Source organism: Schistocerca piceifrons, chromosome 4, assembly GCF_021461385.2.
Source record: "Schistocerca piceifrons isolate TAMUIC-IGC-003096 chromosome 4, iqSchPice1.1, whole genome shotgun sequence".
Classification (NCBI taxonomy): Eukaryota; Metazoa; Arthropoda; class Insecta; order Orthoptera; family Acrididae; genus Schistocerca; species Schistocerca piceifrons.
The window spans coordinates 597,270,337-597,284,888 of record NC_060141.1 but is presented as its reverse complement, the minus strand read 5'-3'; the positions used below and the strand labels follow the sequence as shown (position 1 = coordinate 597,284,888).

Here is a 14,552-nt window from a genome sequence, read left to right as displayed (position 1 = left end):
AACTCCTTGGATATTATAATTTTAGACCGATGGGCACTGCTCTGTAAGATATGAATTAAAGTAAAATTTTTTTGATGTAACACGTATCGTTGGACACTAGGTAACTGGAATTTCATCGAGAGTCTCACGTTTACCACAGATCTGCACTGTTGGGACAAGTTCCAAAGGTACATGTAACGACATTCCTTCATACTCTTACACGGAACAGTAGACGTGAAGCAATGAGCCACCAAATAGTAGCACTCAGACAATTAACGTTTTTAGGATTGTAAAAAATAATAAACTGATAAAACAGAGTATAATGATTAATAAATGATCCATTATTAAGGCAGAATATGGTTATACGTTTTCTTGAAATATACGTTATCTTGAAATGTGTGCGGGCTGTACGTTCGTAATACAAAAGAGATTATTGCGGAAGTTTTATTTCATTTAATGACACAGAAGTTTCACTGTGATAAATTATCGTCGCAGAAACATCGAAAGACGTTGGTGCTCCTGCAATTGTTTGGTAGCAGACGCTTTACAGTTATCACTAGACTGGCGAAATTCGTACGATCATCTTGACAACTGACGTAACAACCAGAGAAGGGATCTGAGTATTAGTTCTCCCGGAACTGCTTCTTAATGAAGTCCATAAGTCGCGGGACACGAAGAGCCCCGTGTCGATCAGTCGTCCGTATCGAAGCGATATCGGGTATCGGTCGCCACGGCCACTGTGCTTCCCTCTAGAAGCGGCAGAGGGCAGCAGTGGCGGGCGCTCCTAGGACATCTTGAGGCTTCCGGTGGCGCTGCGGGGTCCGTGGTGACCGCTGGACGTGTTGTGGCTGTAGCCAGAGTCGGAGTCGTGGCTGGTGGCGTGCTGGGGTCGGAACGTTGAGAAGCTGGTCTCGGCGAGAGCGCCCTCCGGCGGCGGCTTGGCCAGGCGGTAGCAGGGAGCGGACGCGTAGTGCTGGCTCGCCGACAGCGTCAGCGGCTGCTGGTGCTGCAACAGCGCGTCCACCAGCAGGCCCTCGTGGAAGTCGCTGCCCGCGCCGCTGCCGCCACCGCCGCCGCCCCCGCCGCCTCCGTGGCGCCTGTGCTCCGGCCTGCACGCAACAAACACACCTGTCAGTCACCGGCATTATCTATAATGCAAGCGCCACATAATCTTGAGGAGAGCAGCTCTGTGTTGAAGCACACAGTCGCTAACAGTGTAAGTAGGCTGTTTAGGTTTTTATGTTGGTAACGCCACGTAGCACTCTGTATGAAAATCACTGGCTGTGCTGTGTGCAGTCTGTGGCTGTTTTGCATTGTTGTTTGCTATTGTAGTGTTTGGCAGCTGGTTGTTAACAGCGCGTAGCGTTGCGCAGTTGGAGGTGAGCCGCCAGCAGTGGTGGGTGTGGGGAGAGAAATGGCGCAGTTTTGAGAGCGGATGATCTGGACGTGTGTCCATCAGAGACAGTAAATTTGTTAGACTGGATGTCATGAACTGACATTATATATATATATATATGTTATGACATACATTGTTTGTTGTCTATCAAAATCTTTCATTTGCTAACTATGCCTATCAGTAGTTAGTGCCTTCAGTAGTTTGAATCTTTTATTTAGCTGGCAGTAGTGGCGCTCGCTGTATTGCAGTAGTTCGAGTAACGAAGATTTTTGTGAGGTAAGTGATTTGTGAGAGGTATAGGTTAGTGTTAGTCAGGGCCATTCTTTTGTAGGGATTATTGAAAGTCAGACTGCGTTGCGCTGAAAATATTGTGTGTCAGTTTAGTGTTGATCAGAACAGGTAAAGAGCGAAATGCCTGAGTACGTTCAGTTTTGCTCAGCTGTTTGAAAATCAAATAGCGTAAGAATTTTATCAGCACAGTAATTCATAAATTTTTCTAAGGGGACGTTTCAACAGTTTCATAGAGGTTTTTTTGCTAGACACTCGTCTAGTCAGTGCGACACACGTCACACGGGAGCCAGTCCATTATACAGGGTGTTTGAAAAAGAACTCCGTAGTTTTACGTCTAAATTTAATGGGGAAACTGTCCCCAGTGCTCTTCAATTGTGCTCTTCAAAAAGTAGTTAGAGAACGGAGAAAAGCAGATGCACCAGCACACAGACTGGGACAAAGACGTAAGGGCATAGAATTAGACTGTTTATCATTTGCTGATGACATGGCACTGATCGCACAAGACATTACCGATGCACAGAAACAGCTAGAATTATTACAAGAGCAGGCAGCAAAAACAGGATTACAAATTTCATTTCAAAAAACAAAATTTATGACTGACATCAAAGATGCACCTTCTGATCTCAAAATTGGTAACAACTACATCTCTCGTGTAAAAGAATTTAAATATTTTGGTTCAAAAATGGTTCAAATGGCTCTGAGCACTATTGGACTTAGGTCATCAGTCCCCTAGAACTTAGAACTACTTAAACCTAACTAACCTCACACACATCCATGCCCGAGGCAGGATTCGAACCTGCGACCGTAGCAGTCCAGCGGTTCCGGACTGCAGCGCCTAGAACCGCACGGCCACCGAGCCAGCTAAATATTTTTGTGAATGGAAAATTGTAAAAGAATTTAAATATTTAGGTGAGTGGAAAATTGTAATGAAAAGAAATCTGAGATCAAGAGTCCAGAAAATGGAGACGGCGTTTCAGTTAACAAAAAACATTTACAACAAAAAGAGTCTCTCGTGTAACTGCAAAATACGACACTACACAACAGCAATTAAACCCGAAGCTCTCTACGCATCTGAGACACTAAACCTTCAACACAGAACACTAAAAGAGGGATTAGATGTGAAAGAACGTAAAATAACGACGAAAATCCTAGGATCAAGAACTAAAGATGGTGTGTATTATCCAAAACCCAATGCAGAAATACATAAAATAGCTCCAAAACAACAGACACAATGCGCATGAGAAGAACCCAATTCATGGGGCATTAAGAAAGAATGGACCCAAACAGGTTAACGCACAAAATCCATACATTTTTAAAGAACAAAACTACAAGACCGAACTGGTACTAACAGTCGGAAAAAGACCTGAGAGAATTAGGTTCTCCAAATCTACGTGACAGAAATGAATTCAGAAAAATCACAAACACACGGAGTTTCGAGGGAGAAGAGAAAAAAGTAACCGACATACGTGGTCTACGTAACGAAAGCTAGCCCATTCGTTGCTTATGAAGGAATACTGGGCGAAAAGGAAGGCCAACAAATGTTGATTACGCGTCGTCCTAAGTGATCCATCCGCGAAGAAGAAGAAGAAGAAGAAAGAAAGATTAAATCAAAGAGTACATATCATGAAAGAGAATTCCTCCAGGTTTTGTTTAATGTTAGTAGATGTCAATGTGGGATCTATTTGTTGCCCTGCATACATCAAGACGATATTTCACTTCTCGCCACGTATTCACCAGCATCTCGGGTGTAACTGTCCCAACCGCCGCGACGATTCTTTCCTGCAAATGATTGATGTCTCTGATCTTTTCACTGTACACAACATCTTTATGTCGCCCCAAAAGAAGCAGTCCTTCAGTCTGGATTTCGTGGTGGCCAAGGTATTGGGCCAGCCATGCCTATCCACCTTCCTGGAAAGCGAGTGTCAACAGCCACACGCACTTTAGGCACTCCTAATTGTGTACTACGTCTGGAGAATGACTTCTTCGGGCTCCAGACACACGAAACACGGATCTGTTCAACAACATCTTCAGAAGTTCTCGGTCTGCCTGGTGATTTTGCTTGTAAAACACTACTGGTTTCCTTGAAAGACTTAGTCAATTAAAGATAGTTTTTACTGTAGTTGGTTAACCACCATATTGATGTATAAAATTAAGTTGCACTGTTACAACTGACTCAGTTCTCAAAGCCAAATAACACACTGTGCTGTCTGTTGCGGAGTACTCATTGTTGCTGAGTTGCTCTGCACTGTATTGCACGCACGCCTCGACTTAAGTGAGGGAACAGAGGAAAAAACCGCACTTGGTGCCGTCTCAAGGTCACGCAGACCTGCCAACCGCAGGGGATGCAAACTTGGAGAGTTGATGAATCAAACACCGCAACGAGAATAGTGTATGTCAATTTGTACAGATTTTAGACACATTGAAACCAGGGAGTTATTTCTCAAACACACTGTATTACTATTATTCTCTCATCCATCATCAATCAGAGTTTTTTTTTCCTTGCTCAAGCGATGCAAGAGTTTATTTTCAAATGCGACACAAATAATTGGAAAGGTCATAACATCTGTCTAATAATGTAATTCCGATTAACTGTTGTACTAGCCTTGGGAATTTGCAGAGGCTCGCCGAACCATCGTAACAACTGGCGCCCTGTTAGCAGGGGGATGGAGACCCCCTAGGGACATCCTCGAGTTGCAAAAGGCGTCCATGGCCACATGGAGCTCCACCCATCCACTGCGCTGAGGCCCAGCGATCAGTCACCATTCCATTCATCACCCACCATTGTGCCCTGGGCACAAAATTGGTAGAGCAGGATGACGTTTTCACTGAAACGGGACAGGTGTCTGGCAGTCAGTCCACACAAAATAGCGTGCAGGACTGTGGAATGAATAGACGGAACTGCAGCAGACCTCTGCGTTTCTCTACACTGTGCCCTATTCAACCAAATTCACCCCTGTAGTGCTTGCTGGCTCGATGATGTGTGACGTGGCCATTTCCCGTTGACACTCTTTACTAACAAATTTAAGACGTTGATACTCCAATTTCCTTGACCAAGAAGTCTTTCAGGATTATGCTCTGTAACTGTAGGTCTGGATTATCATTGCCAATATCTGTTTTTCTCTTTTCTGTCTTTCTTATGCAGTTGGCGGTCGTTCTAACGACTGGGAAGCTCACAATGAATGTACGAGAATTATAGTCTCTGTTAAGAAGAATCTTCCGCTTTAAAATTGGCAAATTTGGACTTCTCATTTCCCAGCAAGTTCTGCAGAAGGGATAGGGAACATACATTCCATTCTTGAAGGAAAACGTGGATTTCTTCGCAAAAGACGTTTTAGCCAGTTACACGATCTCTAGGTAAGTGTGGTTTCTTTTCTCTCGAGGCTTGTGAGTGTTCGTTATGACGTCTCGAAGTGGTCCAGTTTAAACTTCCACGCTGTCTTTTACAAAACTGTTCGCGTTTTTGCGCTGTGCCTACGTGCAGAGCTTTTCATTTGGCACGGAGTGTGAGGAATTTCCGGTCTCTAGGTGCTCACTCGCATGTAACTGGCTGAGGCGTAATGAAATAGAGAAGGGTAGGAGATTGTTTAACGCTGTTACGCATTTTTCATTCTTCGAATATCACTGGGCGGCGATTGACAGTTGGGAACCAACATAGACGAGTTTCAGACGGGTCTTGGAGAACACACTTCTGGTTGTAGAGTAAGCATTTCGTTTTGCTTTGGGCAGTAGGTGACTGATGGGCCGGGACTTGGTACCGCAAGGAAAACGTCTGCACTTCACCTCTAAGTACTAAAGGAAGGCCGAAATCATTTTCTTCTAGCAGCTGCTGCCGCAAGCCTGTTTATTTACGCACAGAGCGATTTGTAAGACGACACATCTACGCGCCCGCAGAAGGCTTTTAGAAACGAATGTAACTCACTCTCCTATGCAGGCGATTCCACAAAGTCACGTATCCGTTTTTTTGCTTTCAGTGCGCATTTTTGTCAGTGTATTGATGTTCGCTCCTATTTTCCCGTGAACTTCCTATATCTAATGAACAACCTGGGAAGTGGCTGGCCGTGTCCGCGAGTTATTAACGTGTGTGTTTTATCTCCCCTTCCTACCTTTGCCAAGGTTATACTTTGAACTGTATTCCCCGATCTGGCGATAATGGTTCTTTTTAAGATGTCACTGGGTAAAGTTCATGTTCAAAGTCAATAAATGTATTTGTTATAGTGTTCATTTGTTTCCATTCATGGATGACACATAGATACCTTTATTAATATAGCTATGTGAGTGATGCGGTATCCGTTTGAAAGTGTATCTGTTTTCAATTAATTTGCCTCAACATTTGAGGTGGTCTCTTATTCTGGTGGGTACCAGAATTTGGTTTTGTGTACCTTAAGGGTATTCTCCGACCACGACCGACACCGCACTGTTGCTCATAAAATCATAGGGTGCGGGTGGACTAGATGGGCAGATAACGTCTTGACAGGTCGAGGAAGTGCAAAACTCGCGGACTGTTTGCCCCATTTTCGAAAAAGCCAGTGCGACTTGGACAAATGATGACTGACGGTGCCTAGAAAAGTAGACAGAATGGGAGATCGGCCACAGTTTTCCAAGAAAAGGAAGCGTACAATTGCTCGCACTGGTCCGTGACACAACTTGTTTCGAGAGTGGGAGTCTGCCACAAAACTGTTAGTAATTTGTGTCACTTGAACAAATTAGAGATCACCTAGGAGTAAACACACTGTTCACAGGAGAGACGGCACAGTTTGTTACGTGGCATTCGAAGCATTGGAAGCACGTCTGATGAACTTTGCCATTAAAAAAAAAATTCACTGTTTTGGTGGCTTCTCCATGCAGAACTCGGAGGAGCGTCGTTTTTTAAGGCACTTCTCATTCGGGGTTCCACTGAGACTTCAACGCAGGTCACGAAGTCGACTCCTGTAGACTTCTGCATGAGACACAGTGTCTTCAGGGGACGTCTTTGCGTGGCCTCTAGCATACTCTTTCGCTGGCGCTCCTGCTCGAGACTTCGGTTTCTGCGACTACTCAGGTCGCAGTCCACCACCTCGTAACGCAGTATTACTTTAAGTTCAGACTGTCTTGGGGTATGCGCAATGAGAGTGATGAGATGTTGGTAGTACCTTGTGTGGAATTACGTTGCTTTCGATGACTCGCTCATGATTCAGGTACTTGGGTTCCTGCATGTGCTTTCCTTCACACCACAATGATCGACGCAGTTGTCATTTCCGATGCTGACTCGTGTGTCTGATTTATTTCGATGGCATGTGGGTTAATTACCACGTTCTTTTCTCTACCCATTCTCTGCGGACTCTGTTTCTCAGTAACTGTTTTTAATTACATTAATAGTAAGAAACTTGTGTTCCAATTTTCTCTTATCTCCACTGGTTTGGAAAAGTAAATGTTTCACTTATAAATCACCGTTTTGTTTCCCTTTTGCCATTCATTACTGTTGATTTTGGCAAGGACCACACCCACACCGACTTCCTTCCCTAATCCGATGAGACCGATGACCACGCTGTCTGGTCTCCTTCCCCAAACCAACCAACCAACCAACCAACCACACCCACATCTCTGTCAGAGCCATTGATTTACAAATCGTTTCCACTGCGTACAGTCTGTCGCGTCACATCTGAGACGGAGGGGAAATCTGCATATCCAGAAGGTTCATTCGATACAGATCAGAGACACTTTATTTTTAGCCATAGCCCAGTGGCGTCTTGCAGCTGTTAAGCTTATGGCGGAGTGTGTAATACATAGTGACGTGAATGGAAATGATTGGACTGCAGATGATGAAGGGAATGAAATAGACTTATTTTACACAGTGAGTGCAGTAGTTTACCGCTTCCATTATCACTTCAATAAGTACATACCAGGTCTCCTGTATTAGAACCGTCAGTAAGCAACATTACTGCTCTATAAAACACCAAAATTTTGTGAACTAGTCTTATTTCTCTGTTGAAAGGAGTAACAATAATTTTGTCAGTAAGTGATAGTTTGAGGGTTATCTGATGTTACGGTGTAATACGTTCAATAAAAGCTACCATTTTGGGACATATTTTTCAAATATGTTATTGTTTCTTGCAAATAGCGGTTTCCAAAACGTTGCTTGTCAACAGATGGATTTCACTGAATTTATTGATCAGTTGTTGATTTTATTGTACGTGTTATCAATAAAAATGTTAGTTATTTTCAAAAGCTTGCGTTTCCCAAACGGTACAAACTGCGTCACGAATATAAACACTTATTATTGCAGTGTGGGAGCTCTCCTGTACAATGATGAATGTTTCGATAGAATGGGTCACCTTTAGCACTTGTTCTCCGCAAAGCTGATCTTACATTAAAACCAGCTGTATTAGTAGGCGTTGGTAGCACACACTGTATAGATTCTATAGTTCATTAAATGCAGTGCAGCCATTTGATGATGAATAGTTTTTTCTAAAAATATGTCATGCAATGAGTAGCTTGTAGCTCTGAAGAAACGAATATTACATGAATCTAAAGTCGCTACGGAAAGCTCTACCAATACGCAGTTTTACGTTAGGTGCATCGCGGAAAAAGGCTTTAACTCTTAAGACTGTAAAGAGAAGTATTTTCAATAGTTAACAAAAGTTCTTTTGCACCACCGTCAGCCGCTATCAAATACCTGGTTACTGCTATCAGCTTCTATCGTTACTAACGACCACCAGACGCAGGAAGTTTTGTAATTATGATCATGATTCGGGCATCTAACAGCGGCACTGTAACAACAGTTTATAATTACGCTGGGGTTGGAAGAGTTGGATTATTACTTTAGGGACGCAACGGATCTTTTGAAAAGTGTTAAAATTTCATATTTTGTGTTCTGTTACACAGTTTATGCTTTTGGTGTTGTATCGAGTGGGACGGAAAACCATGAACGTATCCAGTTACTCTCACTCCAAAGCTTCCTTTTCCAGGTGATGATTAGCGACCACCGGAACTGGTAGCAATTATATATGAGGTTCATTCAAATGAAACCTGGTCAGTGCGACTACCTTTACCTTACTCGGAAGGTGGCACCACGTAACTGCGGGTATGGTGTCGCCATCTATTGGTAGAGAGACTGACGCGTGCGCACCGTTTCATGTTTCATAGCGCCAGTGTGGTTCCACACCAAAGAAAACGTGGTCCCACAAGTTATCGTCCATTACCGAACATGCAGGCGAGTAAGCAGGAACAACGAGGTGTGATTCGATTTTTGGCGGCGGAGGGAGTTGGAGGCCGTGAAATTTAGAAACGGTTGAATCCTGTTTACGGTGAGTACAGTCTGGGTCGTTCAAGTGTTTTGGAATGTCGCAAACGTTTCCTTGAGGGGCGCGAGTCACTGGAAAATGATGCTCGTCATGGGCAGCCTCATCGTCTCATCGCACCGGAAATGGTTGCCATAGTGAATGCTTTAATCTTGGACGACCGCAGAATCACCGTGGACGAGATCCATCGGTTATTGGATATTACCGTGGGCGTCACCCATATCATAATGCGTGAAAACCTGAACTTTCAGAAAAATCTGTGCTCAGTTGTGTACCCCACCAACTGACAGCAGAACAGCGCAATACACGAATGGGGCTGTCTTTGAGTCATCTGCACGTTATCAGGAGGAGGCATACGGCGTTCCGTCGCGTATTGTCACGGGTGACGAAACATGGTGTCACCATTTTGAACCGGAAAGCAAGCGTCAGAGCAAGCAGTGGAAACATGCCACTTTACCACCTCCAAAGAAATCAAAGGCCGTGCACACCAGTTCTGGTAAGGTCATGATGTCCTCCTGTTTTGACGACAATGGCCCACTGCTTGTCGAGTTCCTGGAACGGGGGACCACCATCAATGCCCAGCGGCATCAAGCCACTTTGCAGAACCTTAGACGAGCCATCATCTCTAAACGCAGACGCATGTTGTCCAACGGCATCATCCTCCTGCATGATAATGCCCGCCAACACACGGTCGATGCGGTGAAGACGACATTACTGGACTTTCGGTAGGAAACGTTGGAATATGCACCGTACAGTCCTGACCTAATACCGTGTGACTTTCATGTGTCTGGACTTCTAATACAAGCTATTCGTGGACATCGATTTGCAACGGACGACGAAGTGTGTGTCTGGGTAGCTTCTTCAAGCATGGAATCGACTGACTACTGTCGCAGTGGGATAAATGTACCAACGGTTCTGGCGATTATTTTCGAGTATGTGTGCTGTGTATAACTAACTACATATTGGAGTTAGTAAAATTGTTGTTACTGTACGCTAGTGACCGGGTTTCGTCTGAATGAACCTTATAGATTTCCACATCAGGTGATTAGAGTACAAGATCCATTTAAAAAATACTTGCCTTAACTACTGAAAATAGTTGCTGCTTGAATACTCGAGATTGTGCCGTTCAATGTACAGTGTGATTCAGTTGCCCCTATTGTTAGATTTTATGCAACTCGCAATACCTTCAAACACCACATGCAAGATTTTCTTATTCTCTCGTTCGCTACATGGAAACTGTCAGCCCTACAGAACAAATGAACGGGAACTTTTTGTAGGAAACTTAATATAGTTAAACGTTGTATTAGAGTGTATTTTCGCTGGATGCCCCAGTTTCTGAGTTACCAAAATAATCGCGTTTTCTTTAATAATTCTGAAACTACGGCCTCTAGTAAAAATGTGAAAATGTATCCCAGTACAAAATTCGGCTAAATTAATTCTCCTACAAAAAAATGTCCTGTTCATTTTTAATTTTTTTTCAGGGATAATACTTTGGCTGTAGTGAGCGAGAGAAAATGAAAATTTTGCTCGTGGTATTTGAAGGTGCACCCTATGTATACCAGTTACGAAAAGTCATGCGGAACCAGGAGTAAAAGGAAATAGGGGAGATAAAGAGAAAGAAGAGACCTGTTGTGGAAGGGCACTGGTGGCACGCCAGCGGCGAGAGCCGGGTGTGGAGGCGGCGGCGCCCGCCTGTGCGGGGGAGGTGGGGGCGGAACGCGCCCATGGTGGCCCTGGGCGGGGTGGTGCTGGTGCTGGTGGGCACCATGCGGGTGGTGGTGGCGGCGTGGACCGACCTCGCCCAGGCTCAACTCGTCCTCAGCGAAGTCGTCCTCCGACACCGGAATTTCGCTCTCCAGGTCAGACTCTCCGCGCTCCGTCGACACTGCAATCAGATGCACATGGGAACATTCCGATAATACAGACACGAGTTAAGTGTATTTAAGATACTTGTATCGACCTCAAATGCTGGATAATTTCACAGTATCGAAAGAAGTACCAGATTTTCAATAATGTAAGTATCGAACGGTGTGAGACAAGATAATGAAATTCTTAGAACAATAGGAAGGCATGAAGATCATTTTACTTGGAATACAGAGATGATGGAAGAGTTCCTTTGGCTAATAAGAAACATAATCACTTTGTCTTTTCTCAAAATTTGAAGTTACAGCCACCCAACAATGAAATTTGTTTTCCTAGGCAGCGTGTCAGAAACAGAGTAGGTCAACTACACATAAGTTCTAATTAGAATAATAGTTTAGCTTGTAGTCTCCGTAAATTTGTGTAACATGAAGTTTACGTTAAGCCCAACATTTTAGTTTGTGATTCCTTTACTGCTAACGATTTTATTCGATTTTATGCCTACGTTGTTTCATGCAAATCTTCCTATTTAGCCTTATCTTTGATACATAGCTCTAAGTCAGCGCATCTGTTTTACAAAAAAATTTTCGTAATGCGAAGTATGTGTATCATGAAAGGTTTGGCAACGACTAAATTCTTATATTTGACTGCAATTGTTTGCCCTTTACACTTCCGTATGTATTTAATTTTATTCTCAAGTATACGAGCAAGTAATGATAGTCTATTTCCCATAGTTCACCTTACATGCTAAATAAATACTTTTCTTTTCAATAATATCTTAAAAACGCAGAAAAGTTATCAGTATCTTGCCATACCATCGGTATGGAAATCTTTGTTGCAACTTTATCACGATATTGATAATATTTTAAGTGTTGGTATCGAACTCAAACATCGTAATCAATCTGGTATTGCAAGGTCCATACGTGAGCAGTGAGGAAGTAGCAAATATTCTACAGTAACGATACCTCAGATTTAGAAAAATAAAGCGGTGTGTAAGGAGGAGCACATGAGTAAGGAGGAAGAACAAAGGACTGGTCGAAGAAAAAAGAAAACACTTGTCACCCTTTTCAACATCTTCCTCCATTATCCGAACTATTATTACTGTTGAAGCTTCAGTCACACCTGCTTGTTGAATCGAAGTCTTCAGTTTTATGTTAACCCTAATAGGACACAAATTATTAACTTGTTTTCAACAATCCATGTAGCTAAATTAAATAGCTGAAACATTCATCCTGCTTTGTAGCAAATTACGTATCTATCAGCTTGCAGAGGCAACCACAGTATGATTTTCAATATTTCATATATTTATGGTCCGTATTCAAAAATTTAAAATACTGTCATAATCCATACATTAGGAAGCATAATCTTACGTTAAATGTTTAACACAAAAAGTCAAGTGTTAAATTTAGTAACTGTGTATGTGTCTTGAAGTGCAAACGGCTGGCCGCAAATTACCTAGATTCATTTAGCGTTTGATAATGATGGTACTTAATGACTTACAAAAAACTTTAAATAAAATTTCAAATTTTCTCCAAACGTTTCTCACTTACAGCCCCACAAAGAAATTAAAATAAGACAGTTGAACGCAGTGTAAATGATCGTTGTTTATTTGGTAAAACTTTAGCATCAAGCACGACGTTATAATTTATTATTTATGTACTGTCTATCTGTATTCGCTAACCACTTTGTAGACACCTTCCACAAATACCACTAAAAGTATGTACAGAGTTATATCATTGTACGATCTAATTATGATTTTGCTTCTTCAACCATAAAGCTTTTACATATTTATCTTTAAACATTCATCACATTAACACATTTGCACAAAGTTGGCAACCTCATATTTAAGCTCTAGAATTGACACAGTTTTCACTTGTCACATTTATCAATATCTGTTTCTTGTTCGACTTGAAATGATACTTTGTTTATAAAATATTCAGTTTATTAATGTTTCAGTTATTTTGGATTCTAAAAGCAGGCAGCTTACCAGCCAATATAGGTCGAACTACCATTAAATGCTGACCAAGTAATTACGAGTAAAATGAAAAAAAATAGTTTATGCATTTATTTCGCCAGGTATTAAAGCACCCTCTACGTTCTCTCTTCTATCTATCCAGACATCATCACAAAATTACAATATAGTGTACACAAAACATCTGCTGAATATCATAACAGGATAGCGATGGATACATGGAATTAAAGTAACGTCAGACTATTGACATATTGTTATTTTCTCCTAACAAAGTTGTTGACTAATGAGTTTAGTAATATTCTAACAGAAAAATATGTCTGCGTTTAAATCCCGAGAAGAAGTTAACTCATCCAAGAAACAACAGCGAAAATTACCAAACTGTGAAGGAAGAAAAAGAAAACAGATATGAACAGAAGTTTATAAAGCTGACAGATTTGACAAAGACACACTAACACTAGTTAACTAATGGTCAGATGGGAGACACCTGGGAGATACCGAGAGCTAACACACAATGAAGATAACAAATGTCCTCTTCAATGTTGCATGGTTTTAGATAAAAGCAACAGAAAACTATATTGTGAGCAGTTAGGAGATATCAATAATTAAAGAGAGTTATTAAAAACACTGCTACCAGCCTCTCTAATTGCACAGCTGATCAACATCTTTATCTGACCTCAATAGTGTTACGTCCTTACTCCCCATGGCAAGGTGCAGAGATCTGGAATTTATCCTCAGATACGACGCGGAATGTCACGACAAGGGAATTTCACTTCTCCATGTTTGTTGTTCTTTCTAATTTTGAAGAAGAAAATTTCTTACAATTTCAAGATCTGAATCAGGTACCACCGAGTCGAACGCCTTCAAACTATGGTACGACCACTAGTGACCTTATGTGCCGTAACGTATAGTGTTTAACTAGATTAGCAAAGAAATTATTCATAAAACAAAAATTCCTTGTTTTCAGTCAGGTAGATAGAAAGAAGAAGAAGGGGGCGTGTGAGGTAAGTTAAGAAATGTGAGGAAATATTTTACGAGTATCAGATGACAGAGTGCTACATTTTAACCAATGTCCAAATAAACGAAAGGGGTCTACTCATTCCAGAGGTGCACTACAAGTAATAAGACTCTCTCAAGAATACTAATCTCTGATTTCAGTAATTAGGCGGACTGACAGCGTGCACGACATTTGTTGCACATTCTTCCCGCTGCTGTTGGAGATAGTTGTATGTTGTACGTTTCTGTTATGCTATTTTTCAGACGGGTAGTAGAAATTCGATAAACCTCTCGTAGATACACTGAAACCAGAGCACCCTTAACGGTGTATCGATATCAATGAAACATAACATCACAATTGGATTTTTTTGCCAAATTCATGGGAAAGTACTAATTTTGCTGCATTTTTAATGACGTACAGAGAGTATATGACAATCATTGCAGTGGTTCTGAAATCTCCATTGCTTACAGTTTTTTTTGTAACTGACATTATGTTTACATCTGTTTTGGAGGACAAAATTAGTGAACTTGGGCTATATAAATGCAGGCAGTTATTTACCAATCCATAATTTACCATTATCAGCCGTTTCACAACCACAACTTGATAAAAGTCTCGCCTGACTCATGCATTACATTTCTTGAGCCATATGCAACAATAAATACTCCTGCATGTTTTCTTGCATTTTTAACCTCAAGTAGGACTGTAACGAGTCGGAGCGTGGAAAGTCAGAAGTTCGAATGTGCTTGGGAACATAGAAAATATGAATAGGAAAATGGCAGGGGT

At 41.9% G+C, this 14,552-nt stretch overlaps 1 protein-coding gene across 1 annotated transcript in view; it reads right to left on the bottom strand.

Moving 5' to 3' along the window:
• Nucleotides 1-409: 409 nt before the first annotated feature.
• The window catches only part of LOC124794907 (uncharacterized protein C6orf132 homolog), a 287,965-nt gene continuing 273,822 nt past the window's right edge, over nucleotides 410-14,552 (bottom strand). The window contains exons 7-8 of the mRNA XM_047258609.1: nucleotides 10,570-10,828; nucleotides 410-1,088 (exon numbers count right to left, since the gene is read on the bottom strand). Of these exons, the coding sequence (XP_047114565.1) occupies nucleotides 764-1,088; nucleotides 10,570-10,828 (584 nt within the window). The 3' untranslated portion in view covers nucleotides 410-763. The remainder of the gene's footprint in view (nucleotides 1,089-10,569; nucleotides 10,829-14,552) is intronic.